Source organism: Manacus candei, unplaced genomic scaffold (genome assembly GCF_025592945.1).
Source record: "Manacus candei isolate 608988 ecotype Guabito, Panama unplaced genomic scaffold, ASM2559294v1 h1tg000010l, whole genome shotgun sequence".
Taxonomy (NCBI): domain Eukaryota; kingdom Metazoa; phylum Chordata; class Aves; order Passeriformes; family Pipridae; genus Manacus; species Manacus candei.
The window spans coordinates 4,341,856-4,357,371 of record NW_026138058.1 but is presented as its reverse complement, the minus strand read 5'-3'; the positions used below and the strand labels follow the sequence as shown (position 1 = coordinate 4,357,371).

The 15,516-nt window shown below is 42.5% G+C and overlaps 1 protein-coding gene across 1 annotated transcript in view; it reads left to right on the top strand.

Annotated features, from left to right (window-relative positions):
* The window catches only part of AUH (AU RNA binding methylglutaconyl-CoA hydratase), a 129,564-nt gene that overhangs the window by 17,073 nt on the left and 96,975 nt on the right, over positions 1-15,516 (top strand). The window contains exons 3-5 of the mRNA XM_051777455.1: positions 651-1,289; positions 9,789-9,856; positions 9,954-10,041. Coding sequence (XP_051633415.1) covers positions 651-1,289; positions 9,789-9,856; positions 9,954-10,041 — 795 coding nt within the window. The remainder of the gene's footprint in view (positions 1-650; positions 1,290-9,788; positions 9,857-9,953; positions 10,042-15,516) is intronic.

Sequence of the window (15,516 nt, the reverse complement as noted above, 5' to 3'; positions counted from 1 at the left end):
TCACTGGACCAGGTTGCTCAGACCTCCATCCAACCTGGCCTTGAACACCTACAAAAATGGCCCATCCACAGCTTCCCTAAGAAACCTGTTCCAGTGCCTCACCACCCTCACAGTAAAGCATTTTTCCCCAAATATCTAATCTAAACCTGCACTCTTGAAATTTGAATCCATTCCCTCTTGTCCTGTCACTACGTGCCCTTGTGTCTTCCTTCGTCTTCCTTCTAAGTTCCCTTCAGCACTAGAAAGCTGCAGGTAGGTTATCCCAAAGCCTTCCCTTTTCTAGGCTGAACAATCCCAGTTCTCTCAGCCTTTCCCCATAGGGCAGGTGGTCCATCCCTCTAGTCATCTCGGCAGTCCTGCTTCAGATCCGCTCCAACAGGCTGATGTCCTTCCTGTGCTGAGCACCCCCGAGCTGGATGCAGTGTTCCAGGTGGGGTGTCCCAGAGCAGAGGGGCTGAATCCCCTCCCTCACACCTTGCGCTTCGCTTTGTTGAACTCCATGAGGTTCACACACACCCATCTCTCAGCTGTGTCAAGGTCCCTCTGGATGACATCCCTTTCCTCCAGCCTGTCAACTGCACAGAGGGCTCGGTGTCATCAGCAAACGTGCTGGGGGTGCCCTCGATCCCGCTGTCCCCGTCACTGAACAGCATCGGCCCCAACACCGACCGCTGACACACCGCCCGTCCCTGCTCTCCGCGGGGACACCGCGCCGCAGGTGGGGTCTCACCAGCGCAGGGCCGAACCCCCTCCCTCGCCCTGCCGGCCACGCCGCCGCGGCGCGGGATGCGCGGTTCGCTCCCGGACCAGCCCCACATCCCCCGGCACTGCCCGGGCCCGGCTCTCCGGGCTCTCCGGGCTCTCCCGGCTCTCCGGGCTCTCCGGGCTCTCCGGGCTCTCCCGGCTCTCCGGGCTCTCCCGGCTCTCCGGGCTCTCCGGGCTCTCCGGGCCCCGCAGGCCCGGCGGCGGCGCGGGGGGGGGCGGCGGCGCCCCGTGCGTGCCGCAGCCGGTCACGTGGGCGGCGGGGCCGGGGCCGGGGCCGGCAGAGGCTGAGGCGGCAGCAGCGATGGCGGCGGCGCTGCGCGGGATCGGCCTCCTGCGCGCCCGCCTCGGGCTCCCGGCCGCCGCGGCCGCCACCTCCGCCGCCCTCGGCCGCGCCCCGCACCGCGCGCCGGCCCTGCGGGGAGGCGCCGCCGCCGCCGCTCGCCCCTCGGCCGGGAGGAGCTACGGCTCGCAGGCGAAGGAAGAGGAGGAGCTGCGCGTCCGCTACCTGGATGATGAGCACAAAGGTAACGAGGGGAGCAGGCGGCCCTGTCCCCGCTGCCCCGGCCCGGCCGGGGTGACCCCTGCGGGGCAGGGACAGGGCGGCCCTGCGGGAGCCGCGAGGGGCGGGAGGAGCGGCGGCTCCTCCTCCGCCTGTCAGCGGGCCGGGGTTGCGCCGCAGGATGCCGGGAGCTGCCGGCAGGGCAGCGAGGAACTGGGTCAGCTTCGTCTCTCTTGGCTTTGCTTAGACTCGCTGAACGGTTCGGGTTGGAAGGCGACCTTAAAAGATCGTTTCTTTCTGACCCCCTGCCATGGGCAGGGACACCTTTCACTGGACCAGGTTGCTCAGAGCTCCATCCAACCTGGCCTTGAACACCTACAAAAATTGGCCATCCACAGCTTCCTTGGGAAAACTGTTCCAGTACCTCACCACCCTCACAGTAAAGCATTTTTTCCCAAATATCTAATCTAAACCTACACTCTTGAAATTTGAACCCATTCCCTCTTGTCCTGTCACTATGTGCCCTTGTGTCTTCCTTCATCTTCCTTGTAAGTTCCCTTCAGCACTAGAAAGCTGTAGGTAGGTCATCCCAAAGCCTTCCCTTTTCTAGGCTGAACAATCCCAGTTCTCTCAGCCTTTCCCCATAGGGCAGGTGGTCCATCCCTCTAGTCATCTCTGCAGCCCTGCTTCAGATTTGCTCCAACAGGCCAATGTCCTTCCTGTGCTGAGCACCCCCGAGCTGGATGCAATGTTCCTGCTGGGGTGTCCCAGAGCAGAGGGGCAGAATCCCCTCCCTCGCCCTGCTGGCCACGCTGCTTTGGATGCAGCCCAGGACACAATTGGCTTTCTGGGCTGTGAGTGCACATTGCTGGGTCATGTCCAGCCTCTCCACCAGCACCCGAGGTCCCTCTCAGCAGGGCTGCTCTCGATCTGTTCACCCCCAGCCCCATCCAGGTGCAGCACCGTGCACTTGGTCTTGTTAAACTGCCTGAGATTCCCACGTGCCTGCTTCTTGAGCCTGCCTAGGTCCCTCTGGATGGCATCGTGTCCTTCAGGTGTGTCCCCTCTACCACCGTTCCTTTTCAGAGGACTGCAGTGCAGGTGCTGTGTGTGCGAGGTGCACCTTTCTGAGTTGTCATCTGTTGGACACTCCAACTGGAAGAAAATGAAGTTTAGCAGCAAACTGCCAAAGTTGGTGCTGCTTCTCACACCCATTTTCTGCTTTTGGTCAGAAGCATACAAGGGCATAGAATTTGTATCAATGTTTTCTGTGCCAGAAAGTGTGGCTTCTGCATTCTCTCATCTCATGCCACTTTCCTAATAATCCTGCCCTCTTCCTTGCTTTTATAGTTGTCAGCTGCTGCTGACCTTAGTCTGCTCAACTTTACCAAGAGTTTTGTTTTAACCCCCTTGGTTAAACGGGGAAAGAAAATCTGTGCTCCGTAATACTCTGGAGCCAATGCATCACAGCACGGACACTTGGTGCTTCCTCTCCTGGTTTGTTGCTCTCCAGATTTTGCAGGTGTTCTTCCTTCGGAGGTGTTTCACCTCCCTTGGTGTTTGTCACTTCCTTCCCATTTCGGTGCAGCAGGGCTGGGAGTGGTGGAGAAGGAGTAAGTGCAAACTCCATTCCTGAGGGTTTATTTTTATAGCCATGATGTTATACCTGCTTTTACGGAGAGGGCAATAGTGTAGAGTTTTCTTCATCTGCAGCACATGTATGTCTTTATATGGAGAGCATACCTTGAAACTACCACGTGTTGAGGTGCACAGTGCAGTTTATGTCTTTTCAGCATGTTAACTCAGCTATTTCAGACCTGCTGCAAATTCAGGCAAATGCCTGTGAGTTGAGTGTGCCTGCATATAGATTTGTATGCATGTACAGAGAAGAGGTAACTAAAACTTCAAATTTTAGCATGAGGCTTAGAAGATTATTCCTTTTTTAAAGGGAAAGCTGAGGTTTTGCTTTCAGCTGAGGGTAGGTTTTTTGTCATTATTAAGAGTTGATTGTAAAGATGATGTAATCTGATCCTGAAATTACCATCTGTCTTAGTTGTAGTTCTATTCCCAGCTCTTTCAAGTTCCTTCAAGGTATACTGTAGTCGTGTTTTTCCAACCAACTATGGAATTAGTTTTAAACATCTATTTTGATTTTTTTCAGGATTATTTTAAGTAGAGGATCAGTTTTTATTTCTGCTATAACACAACAAACAATAGAATTAGGTGTTGTGTTCCAACTGTTGAATCAGCTAGGAATCATTGCTTTTGTAATGTTATGAAGGTGTTTTGTACTGAATATCTAACCTAATGCCCCAAAACACGGGGATAGTATTTAAAATGAACTGTGGCTATCGTAAGAAAGGATTCAGTCAATGTATTTTTGATTCATGAATTCTCTTTGACAGAAGGAATTTTCTTTGGCATTAACTTTCAGAAGGACATAGAAGCAAATACTGTTAGAAAAGGATAAGAATAAAGGTCTAGAAGTAAACCAGAAGGAGACATAAATTTCATATGCCTCCTTCAGCAGCACAAAGAGCAGACGTTTCCACAGAAGAAATATCTCTACTTTCTCCCTGTAGTGCTATTGCACACTCCCCTCCTCACCTTGTATGCCAGATTCATCTATCTTTATCTGCTGATGGTGTGTAATACCCCTGCTGAATGAGGACACTAACTCTGTGTACACCACTGTGATCCTTCTTGCTCTTCTCCAGCCTACCCTTCCTTTTTCTACCTTTTCATGTTGTAGACTTTCCCAAGAGGGACTCCAGTGTTGTGGCCCCATACTAATTTTCCAATACATACTTCTTGACTCCATCCAGGGTCAGACCCTGTCCCTCTGACTACCTTTTACAGCACACAGATGCTTTTTCATGCTGTGGTTGGTCTCTTCCACATGCCTAGTGTTTCCATGTTGCTTGGAGAAGGATATATTTTCCAGGGGCTTTTAGGGCTGAGGATACTGGGGAGGAAGGAAAACTGACATTAACTGCCTGACATACAGGCACCTGTAACTATAGACAAATCTTTTCCTGCAGGCAAAGTAGCAAACTGTTCTGCTTCATGTCACTTTCACGGGCTTTGTATACCCCAGGTTTTGGAAGTCGTTAAACCTAAACTAAAATGGTAGTGTATTTGAAAAGGCTGGTTATTAAAATTTTAACTCAAGACTTTCCAGCTTCCAAATTTAAGCTGAACTAGAGCTGTTGAGATTTTTGAAAGAGTGTGATTGTAAAACACCTGTGTATTCTGCACATATTGCAGCTTTTGAAGGGTTTAGTATTGGTTTTCTACGAGTAAAGGTGACCGTCAGTGCCTTAGTATTTTTTAATTAAGTATCTATCTTTTACTTTATTTGAGATTCTATCTGATTATCACTAGGGCTGCAATGTGTTACAGCTGTTGACATTTCAGAACTTTTAGCCAAGTTGCATTTTTGATCCTGTTACAAATTTAAATGAGCTTAGTGCTTTTGCTCTTTAAATTACAGGTGGAATTAGTAGAAATATCTTCTTAGTCTTGATGCCAGTGTTGCAGTGTCACTTGCTGGAATGTGACATAAACATTTGTAAAATTTAGATTTTACACTAAAATGACTTTTTTTTCTTAAGTTTTCCAGCTGGTTTTAGTTAAGTTTAGAGTATGTAAGACAGCTTTTGGTCCTCATCAGTTGGAATTTTAACATACATAGAACAGGCAGAACAAATATGGTCTCAGTTGAAGTCGTTTGCATAGAGTAGAGGTTGGAAACTGATAGCTAGCTGGTGAATTGGAAATACTAGCCCTGCTATCTTTAAAGCAGGGCTGAGCAGGTGAGATCTACTAGTTTAAGAAGTGCAGAAAAAATTTGAAGTGGTATTTAGAGATGAAACAGGTGCAGATGGGGATTTTGAAGAGTGTTTTGGTGTTTTTAGAAAGTACTGTCTAGTAAACATTGGTGTGATTTTGCACTTAAATACTTCTTGATAAGGTTGTTAATGGAAGCCACCAGAATTGTGCATGATATGCTCACCATATGTTCTTGTTTTACTTAAGAAACTATCCCAGAATAATAAATATCTAAGTCAACTTGTTTACCTTGGTTTATCTGAGTAGCTAAGTGAGACCAACTTAAAAGTTACTTAGCTCTCTTTGATCATCCTTCCATTTTTCAGTGCATAATTCAGACTTTTTAAAAATATTTTTTTTTTAATTGTGGAAGATTACATTTTTGTGTGTATATTTAATACAAATAGATAAATACAATTTAGAATTCTACAAGTACTTTTTATGCAGGTTGGTGAATCTTTCTGGCTCTGACAAAATTACTAACATGAGTGTAATGACAGGATTTATTTCTAAGTGACCATATAAATGCATTTCTACCAAACATTGAGGATGAATGTTTTGATCACTAAAAAGTACAAGATAAAAGAGATAAAAATCATTATTTATAAGTAAGATTTCCCGAGTGTTGATAAAAACTGTAGTTAAACCATGGTCTAATCTCTTCATGTTATGCACATATTAAATTTAGCGAATGCTATGAAATCAGGGTGTTTCTGGGAATTTACAGGTATTTTGAAGCTATCTTTCAAACATATATGTATCTTTATTTTACTAAAAGACATTTTTTGTTTTTATTATGCATTACTTTAGTATTTTATTCTCCTAAACATTGAGAATTATACCACAGGCAGTTTTTTTCTTTTGACAGAGCTAACTTGTAAGCAGAGAACATAATGTACATTTGCATATGCTTTTTCTCTGATGGTTGGCTAGGAAGTAGTATACAGGAGTATGACTGCTTATATTAGACAACATTGGGAATCATCATCTTTTGGAGAGCCTAGCCAGCATGGATGAAGTTAGTTTTCAGTATGTGGGTGTAATTTTTAATTGATGCACATTATGTGCTGAAGTGTGTCCCAGAAAAATGTGGGGATGACTCCCAGGAAAAACTATGAAATTAATATTTAGCATTATGTGAATGCTTAATCCTTCTTAGTATATCTGCCATGTTTCTGATACCATACAGATACTGCAGTTATTATCATCATCATCATCATTATTATCATTATCATGATTATTATTATTATTATTCCTACTTATATGTGTTAATGATTACTTTTTAGTAGTTTTTTTCTTCTACGAGTAGATTTTTCAAGCAGTTTATTTTAAAAGATTTTGGAAAGCACATCTATATGTGAGCTCTTTAGAAAGAATGAACAATGATTAAATGCTTCAGATGACAATGTAAAAGGGATTATCAAAAAGTCACGGCAGTCAGGTGAAATCCGAGGTGACTGGAAGAGGAGAAACATTGTACCTGTCTTTAAAAAAGGGCAGGAAGGAGGACCCTGGGAACTACCAACCCATCAGCCTCACCTCTGTGCCTGTGAAGGTCATGGGATAGATCCTCTCGGAAGCTGTGCTAAGGCCCATGGAGGACAGGGAGGTGATTCAAGACTGCCAGCATGGCTTCACCAAGGGCAGGTCCTGCCTGACCAACCTAGTCATGGACATCAGTGGCAACTCAGAAGTCTGTATTGGGACCAGTGCTATTTAATATCTTCATTAATGACAGATTAAATGATTGAGTGCACCCTCAGCAAATTTGCAGAGGATGCCAGGCTGAGTGGTGCAGATGAGTTGACACACCTGAAGGATGGGATGGCATCCAGAGGGCCCTGGACAAGCTCAAGAAGTGAGGCTGTGGGAATCTCATGAGGCTCAACAAGACTAAGTGCACGGTGCTGCACCTGGGTCAGGGCAACCCCTGGTATCAGCACAGGCTGGGGATGAACAGATTGAGAGCAGCCCTGCTGAGAGGGACCTGGGGGTGCTGGTGGGTGAGAGGCTGGACATGACCCAGCAATGTGCACTCACAGCCCAGAAAGCCAGTTGTGTCCTGGGCTGCATCCAAAGCAGCGTGGCCAGTGGGGTGAGGGAGGGGATTCTGCCCCTCTGCTCTGGACATCCCACCTGGAACACTGCATCCAGCTCGGGGGTGCTTAGCACAGGAAGGACATTGGCCTGTTGGAGCAAGTCCAGAGTAGGCCATGAATATGATTAGAGGGATGGACCACCTGTCCTATGAGGAAAGGCTGAGGGAATTAGGATTGTTCAGCCTGAAAAGCAGGCTCCAGGGTGACCTACTGTGACCTTCTGGTACCTGAAGGAACCCTACGAGAAGTCTGGAGAGGGACCTTTTGCAGTGCCATATAGTGATAAGACAAGGGCTTTAAGCTGAAAGAGAGCAGGTTTGGTTGGATATTAGGAAGAAATTCTTTACTGTGAGGATTGTGAGGTGCTGGAACAGATCACCCAGAGAAGTTGTGGGTACACTGTCCCTGGAAGTGTTCAAGGCCAGGTTGGATGGGGCTTTGAGCAACATGGTCTAGTGCAAGGTGTCCCTGATCACTGCATGGGGCTTGGGGCTAGATGATCTTTAGGGTCCCTTCCATCCTCAAGATGCTCAGCTCTTGTTGTAATGGCATATCAGAACAAAACTGATTGAAACATGAATTCAAGGAGTGTCTTTTGTGTAGATCAATGCAATATGTAGTTTTCTCTTGCAAACCTCTTATGCTTTTCCTGTTGCGTTTCTTGCTTCATCTTTTTTTTGCCTACTTAAGAAATAGATTAGCTGAATGGGTGTTATCTTTATCTCTTGCTTCTGAAGAAGGAAGCAGAAATGGTATTTTATGACTTGATACAACACTGCTAAGAGGAATCAACTTGTAGGATTTGTCTTCAAGGATCATCTGTTTGTAGGAAAAAATATTGAATGTGCTTTAATGTTAATTGGAACTTACTTCTGAATAGATTATTGTTGGTGGTGGAGTGACAGTCTTTGGGCTCTAGTGGAGAGAAGAAAAATTCAAGTGTTGTTAAGTGTCATTGCTGTAAAGATTAATGTGCTTCTGAAAAGGACTATATTTCCTAACTGGAGTATGGTTTGGGATAATAGCATCTCTAGTTTTTTCAAACATGGGATTCGTAATGTGCCTGAAAGTTTAAAATCAAATTGAGGTCAAGGGATCTTTTGTTTCTTTGAAGTGTGGTGTTGCATTTGTCTAATCTATTGCATTGAACATGTTTGAATTTGGAGTGATCCTCCTGAAGAAGTGACAGCAGAGAAGTGCTACAGCACAGCTCCTTTTTGCTTAACAGAACATAAACAGATTCCTGTGTAAGTGCTGAATAACCACCCTTGCAGATGGTGCTGTGTGAATACCTCCACCCATGGGGATAAAGAGGTGGAAATTAGGTTTGTAGAACAAGGAAGTGAAGGTCATTTGGGCTAGACCAGCTCCTCTCCTCTCTTTGGAGGTATGCATAGCAATTGACTGTGCCTTGGAGCAAGAAAGAGGCACACATACAGGAGGAAGCAGAGGAAGGGGACTCAAGCACTGATGGTGAGTCCCGTGGGAGGACAGAATTTCCAGAAATAAAAGAAGTAGTGTGCACTGAGATGACAGGGAAGGCACCCTGTGGAGGGTACGAGGGCCAGGTTTTATGTAGGTTATACATTCAAACCTGAGTGGTGAAGTAGTAATCACCTGGGCAAATACTGAGTTTCTGGAATTTCTTTTTTTATCTTGTAACTTGATGGCAGTACTATGGACATTTTTGTTTAAGGTAGAGCTCCCTTTTTGCCTTTCATTTGTGGTCCCTGTCCTAGTCCCTTTTCTCTCTTCATCCTTGCATTCTCTGCATAAAAGGTACTGATAGATAAAACCTTACCAGGGCTGGATCAGTGTGCTTTCGTTTCTAATTCAGGGAGCTGTGTTGGGTTGAGGCAGTGATAGTCTAAAAGATTGCTACAGGCATAGTAAGCTTAGACATTAGCAAAATAAACCTTTCAGGATTTTCCTGTTTGATAATCATGCCTGTTAAGCTGAGGGGGGCTGAATAAGGACAAACAAGTGGTGTTTCTGCTGCAACATTCAAACCAGCGTGATCAGTTGGTGAGACAACTGATTTATCTGGACAAAGGGAGCTGTGAATGTGTCTTTGGAGCTGTGTACCAAGGATTGAGCTTGGTTTCTGTGTCTTGGGGGAGAACTTTTGTATGAATTTGTTCCTTTTTTAAACAAAAGTACAAGTTTCCCATTGTTGGTATTCTTTGTATGTTTGTGACTCTCTTTTACCTCTCTGAGTTGCTAGTCTTAGCAGTGGTAGCACTTCATGCCTTAAGAAGTCTCTGAAGACAGGCTATCTAAATATGGAAACATATGCTTTACAATTAAGGATCTTTCCTGATTGCATGTCAGCACTTCACTCACAAACGTGAAATTTGTGCATGCAATTGTGTAATTCCACACTCAGCCTTTGTAAGCACTGTTTCCACGTGAAGGTGTCAGGGCCATATTTTTGTTCTTTAAACGTGTAATTTCTGCCGAGTATTGGAAAGTTTATTTTCTTTCAGAAGCTTTTTTTGCAGCCCTTGATTCCTCTTGTGTAATTCAGAGTAATAATATTTTACGTAGATGATACATATTTTACTACATTGTAACAATAATTTCTTCCCCTCCAGGAATTGTGGTGCTTGGATTAAACAGATCTCATGCCAAGAATGCACTTAGCAAAAATCTTGTAAAAATGGTAAGTGAAAAGAATAGTTTTTACTATAAAGGTGAAATATTGGAATGAAGCACTTTAAAAAGTGTTTGGTTATTCCCCTTCCTCCTTTTCTCTGTAGATGTCAAAAGCTGTGGATGCTTTGAAATCTGATAAGAAAGTACGAACTGTTATATTCCGGAGTGAAGTCCCAGGGATATTCTGTGCTGGTATGCAAACTTAATTTTCCTGAGAAGCTGGAAGTCTCTATCTCTTATTGCACAAAAAAAAAAAAAAAAAAGGCCCAGATTCCAAGGAAACATGTCTTTTTCATATATTCATCTCAGTAGCAAACAAAACATTTTTGTATGATTTTCCTCAATTGCTGACAAGAACCAAATATTGGTTTTATTCTTTCTGTGTCATAAAGTATTTCAAAATATAGAATAGTTTACTCATGGTGGTGAAAAGTCATCTAATTGAACTCCTAGAAAATCTTGCATGTATGTCAGAAAAAGTCCAAATAACACTAGAGGCTGTATAAAGAGGCTTTGTAGAAAGCTGTATCAAACCTCTATTTTAAACACATTAAATTGAATTTTTAATTAAAGAAACGCACGTAAACTTAGAATTTCATGATGAATATGCATGTTACTGCAGGCTGAATGTATTCTCAAATTAAAAACAAATCAAAACAAAAAGCACACACCCCAGCCCACATATCCAACAGCACATGAGTCTTGCCAAAGTGCTCAGGAAAACAAAAGCTCTCAACTACCAGACGCTGGGAAACAGAATTTGTTGACGTATCAAGATCAATTCACGCAACAGTGTCTTCTGTGGATATCAAGTGAATAGTCTTCTTATTTTTGAATGTTTCAACTGGTTGCTACCTTATTCAAATTTAATTTAAATCCATTTAAAACTGAAAACAGAAGTAAATCAGTTTGTTCTTTCTAATATACGAATAGAACTGAACTGTCAAGAAAGAGATCAGTTCTGAAATTTTTCCTTTCTATCATTTACGTAGTCATTATGCTTGATAGCACCACACAGCATAGTTATTTCAGTTTTAAATACAAAATAGTTTTTTCAATTTTTTGCATATGTACCTACCTAAGCTCTTTTAGTTGAGTTTGAAATTTCTCATTGCTTTTAATAAGTCTGTTTTCATGCAGATACAGTTTGTCACTTACAAGACTTGTGAAAAGAATTGTCTTGAAAAGGCAGAATAATCAAATATTTGGTAATACATGTAATTATGTTAATGTGTATGTATTAATCAGGGTATTTAATTTAAAGGTTATATCTTGTGTTAAACAAAAAGTTTTAAAAATCAGTTACTAGTAATGTCAGGAAAAAGGGTTTTAAAACTGTAGTTTTTAAACTGATGAAGAGTGTAGCATCAGAGCAACACATGCAAATGGGATTTCAGGTTAGGCACTATGTACTTCAAATAAAAAGGTGGCAGTTAGTTGGCATTTGTTACCAGCTGTTGGGTTTTTTAAACCATTTTTTTATTTAACATTCTTGAATTTTATGATAGTGTTATACAGGAAATAGGAGAGCAGTAATACTGATTTCAAGGGAGAGTATCTCAGGTATGCTATTAATATTGTATTTATAAGCTCCAAGTGCTTCTCCAGTATTCTTTGTTGGCTGACTATTCAGAGCTGTTTTGGTATCAAGATTTAACATAGTCATTGTTACTTGTTTGTCTGGCTTAGAAAAAAAAGAGGCAACTCAAAGTGTGTATATACAACTGACAGTAGACAAGATCAAGGATGTTTTTGTTGGACATTAGGAAGGAAAATTAGCCCTGAAAAGAAGACTGTGAAAGACAAGGGCTGGATAGCTATATCTGGATCTTAATCCAGGGAGTAGAGATAGGGTGTGGGCTAGGTGTCTGTAATTTTAAAAAAGTGATGGGTTAAACAAGGATCCTAAAAAAGGAGATTCTGGCAGCTGAACCATTGAAATAAAGGATGTTCCAACAGTGGTAACTGAAATTCAGGGTGAACCAGAATACCTGAGGCAGAGTTTGTCAATGAAAAGAGGCAGAAAGAGCTCAGTGGATGGATGACTTCCTTCAGTAGATGACTTTAAGGGGTGTCTCTACAGAGAATGAAAACTGAGAAAGTGTAGTGGGATGTGGAAAAAACAGGTAACAGCTTAGGGGAAGTAGGATGAAGGGGGAAACTGTGGATGTAAGAAGGCATTTTCTGGAGGGGACTTACTAAGGAAATTCAGTAGAACAGAAGTAAGTGTTTTCAAACTTAAATGTTAAAGGAGAATGTGTTGTTTCAAGAACACTTAATTTCCTTAAAAAAATGCAAGGGTCACATTTGCTTAGGCATTGTAGTGCTGTTCAGTTAGGCTAATCCTGGAATGTTTGTTTTATTTTTTTTGTATTTTCTCAATCATGTTTTCTTGCTTGCATGTATGGGAATGTATGTTTTTAAAAATACATTTTTGTGATGATTTTTTGGACCACCATCTGATGTTTTACAGACCGCATATTGAGAAACTTTGTCCTAGAATTTAGTTCCCTTTTATGTGTGAAGAGAAGTCCAAGATCATTAAATCTTGCCATTCTTCAGCTATCAACAAAAATCTGTGAAAGCCACAGGCCAAGTGTCTTATTTCCTTCTAAGGCTTAGTCCACAAAAAATGACATCCAACTGTTTTTCACAAAATAACACTGTGGATGGTTAAAAGATTTAAACTGTGTTGGTGACTGATTGGGATTTGGGTATGATTCCAAATTATGGAATTTTCACATGGTGAAATGGGAGGGGGAAAAAAAAAAGGAATTGTATAAAAGAATGTAGACGTGTGCCAGAAATCACATCCTTTCTTTTCTGCATAAAAATTCACTTTGAATCTTTTACTACTGCTTTCTCCGTATCTCCTGTTTTATACTCCATACATCTGCGGGCGCAGAAGGTTCCTCATTAATGCTCTAGCACTGATCAAAAGGGACACCTAGAAGTCAAAGAATTGCTTGGGTTAAGGATGTCTTATGTCTGTGAGCAGACTATGCCTATGAGGGCTTGTTGTGCTTCCATTAGAAGTACTCTGGCTCCGAGTCACTTCTTGGCTGCTTTCTTTGTCTGAAACCAAATAAGTAAAGTATTGCCCTTTCTGGAGTGAACATGTATGACTAGTCCTGGCCCGTGTACGTGCCCAGTTCTGCAGCCAAAGCAGGTGAGTCTGTGCAAGAGTCCTTTTATTTCCTGGCAGTGTTCCATTCTTGAGGAAGGCACAGTCTTGTGCGTGAAATAAGGCAGGTGTCCCATGGGTAAAGTGATCATGGGCTGTGCTGTGTTCACAGAAGGGGCTGAATTACATTTACATAGGCAGTTTGAATAGCTTCATTTTTCATTATTAATGTAATTTTAACATCTAGTGATGTTGCTTAGGGACTTTATGTGAGCAGATTTTCAGGATTTTTCACCTTCAACACATGGTACTGAGAGGAAGGGAGGAGGGAGTATCCAGAAGTTGATGCAAAACCTAATTTTTGACGTGGCAGTGTATTCACAGAATCACAGAATGGGTCAGGTTGGAAGGGACTACAGGGTGGTCATCTGGTCCAACCTCTCTGCTCCAGCAGGGTCATTCTGGAGACAGTCTTACAGCTTCTTCTGATTTTAACAACATGAGGTCTGAGAGAAGGTACAAATAAAATACGTTGTCCAAGATCTGCTTTCCTTGGTTTTCAGTGTTTGATAATGGCTTTACTCCGAAGACTTGAACAACCTAATATTGCACCTCAATTTTTATTGCTTTTGATTTCCCAAGGCTTTGAATAAAAGGCAAATCAATATTTGTAGAACTTCTAGTTTTAATAGAATTTTACATTTGGAAATGTTTTTGCAGGCTGAAGCCTGCTGCTTTCCTTCATTTTTTTTCCCCTGTCTCTCTCACTCTTGTCAGCGTTAGTGACATGAAATGGGGATTATGCTATATTTTGCAATTGAAAACTATGGATGTTTGAGATCAGGTAACATTCTTTTCTTTTTAAACAGTTTTACTGTTGATGGTTGCAGTGATTAAAGAAACAGACTATTATTGTATTCTTTTCCTTCCACCTTCACTTGCTGTTCTTTGTGCAAAAATAGTTTCCCTTAGGATTGTCATGTTCCTCCAGCCCTCTTTTCATGTCCTGTCAAGAAGGTGCTTGCATATGTATTAAAAAAATGTATTCCTCATTTGTTTGTTCTCAGACCCATAGTCCATTGGTTCAGTTTACAGCTCATGCTAATAAATAAAACCCTTTGCTACTGTTTTCAACTGGCCAAGCAGGACAGTTGCTTAACTCTTGCTGTCTCAAACAGTCGGAGACTGTTTCTTTCCTGATAGTGAGTTATTGTCAGTTTCTCTGCATCCACCCTCTGTTGATATGCAAAAAAGTGTTGCCACCTCATAAAGGAGAAGAATGAAATGCTGTGATTCCCTAGAGGAACACACTACTTCTGGATTTCCTTTTGTATGGCAGAGTTGGGAGAGCTTTCTGGGACAAGAACTTGTAACTTCTTGAGATTTTTGTGGTGACTGTCTTTGGACTACAGGTCTTAAGGGCAGTCTCTTCTGTATTGTTTTTTCAAAGTTAACTGGACTAACCGAAGTAGAGGTTGTGAGATTGAAGCGTTATTTGCTTTGTGTATGTGTGCACAAAAAGGGAGCGAGCTTTCTTGGCATATTTGAAAAATGTTGTTATTTGGTGACCTTATTTCAGAAATCTTTGAGACATATCAGAATATAGACAGTGAACTTTTTTGTTGTTGTTGTTGTTGTAAGAGGTTTTCAAGACAATTTGAAAAATTTGTGTATTAGAGCTCTTAAAACCACTTAACCTAAAAGTTCCTTCAGCTTGGCCAATAAAACCCTCTCTTAGAAAAGCAGGAGTAATCTTTCTGCCAGCAAAAATTCATCATTTTAGTCTGTGGTGTGAGTAAAGCCAACCCAAATGCTTCTCCTGTTGGCATAAATTGTCTGCATCAGAATTATGTTTCCAGCAAGGCTGAATTGGCTGTATGGTGTCTGGTTCCCGGCTGCCACCTCCAGCTGGTGTAGTTTTCCTGGCAGAAGTTTATGAAGCAGATAAGCCTGTTAGGGCAGATCCTTGAAGACTTCTTTGTTTATGAGGTTTTGAAGTGAAGAAGGAGAGGAATTCCATTATAGCTCTCAAATACTTGACCTACTCTTATTTTTGTAGAACTAGCAGGAGTAGTAGGGAGGTATTACTGTGGGTGTAGTCTCCTTTTGCCCTGCAGTCTCTGTTAAATGGGCAAGGAAAGAATATAAATTTTCTCTGAGCATACTTTGTCCTCCAGATCCCAGCTCCTGCACACACACTAAGAGAGTTTGTGTATTACTTCGTTGTTCCCTTTTGAGGATTCAGGTCACACATGAAAATGTTTTAGTGTCTCCTGAATATTTTTGTTGCTGTACATACGTTTCATTCCTCAAAATAAATGCCTTCATATGTAGTCTGTAGCTAGGTTTTTTTCCTCTGTTTTTCATTCCAGGCTTGCACCTATGTTGAGATTCAAACTGGTGTTATCTACTTGCAGACTGTTAGGCTCAATGACGGCTGCATTTCCCCTGGGGCAGCGTCACTTATGTGAAATGCAGCAGGTTGGTCAGCCGTGTGTCAGCTCTGTCCTGTGTGCATAGTAATCTGTTAGGTTTGGATCCTA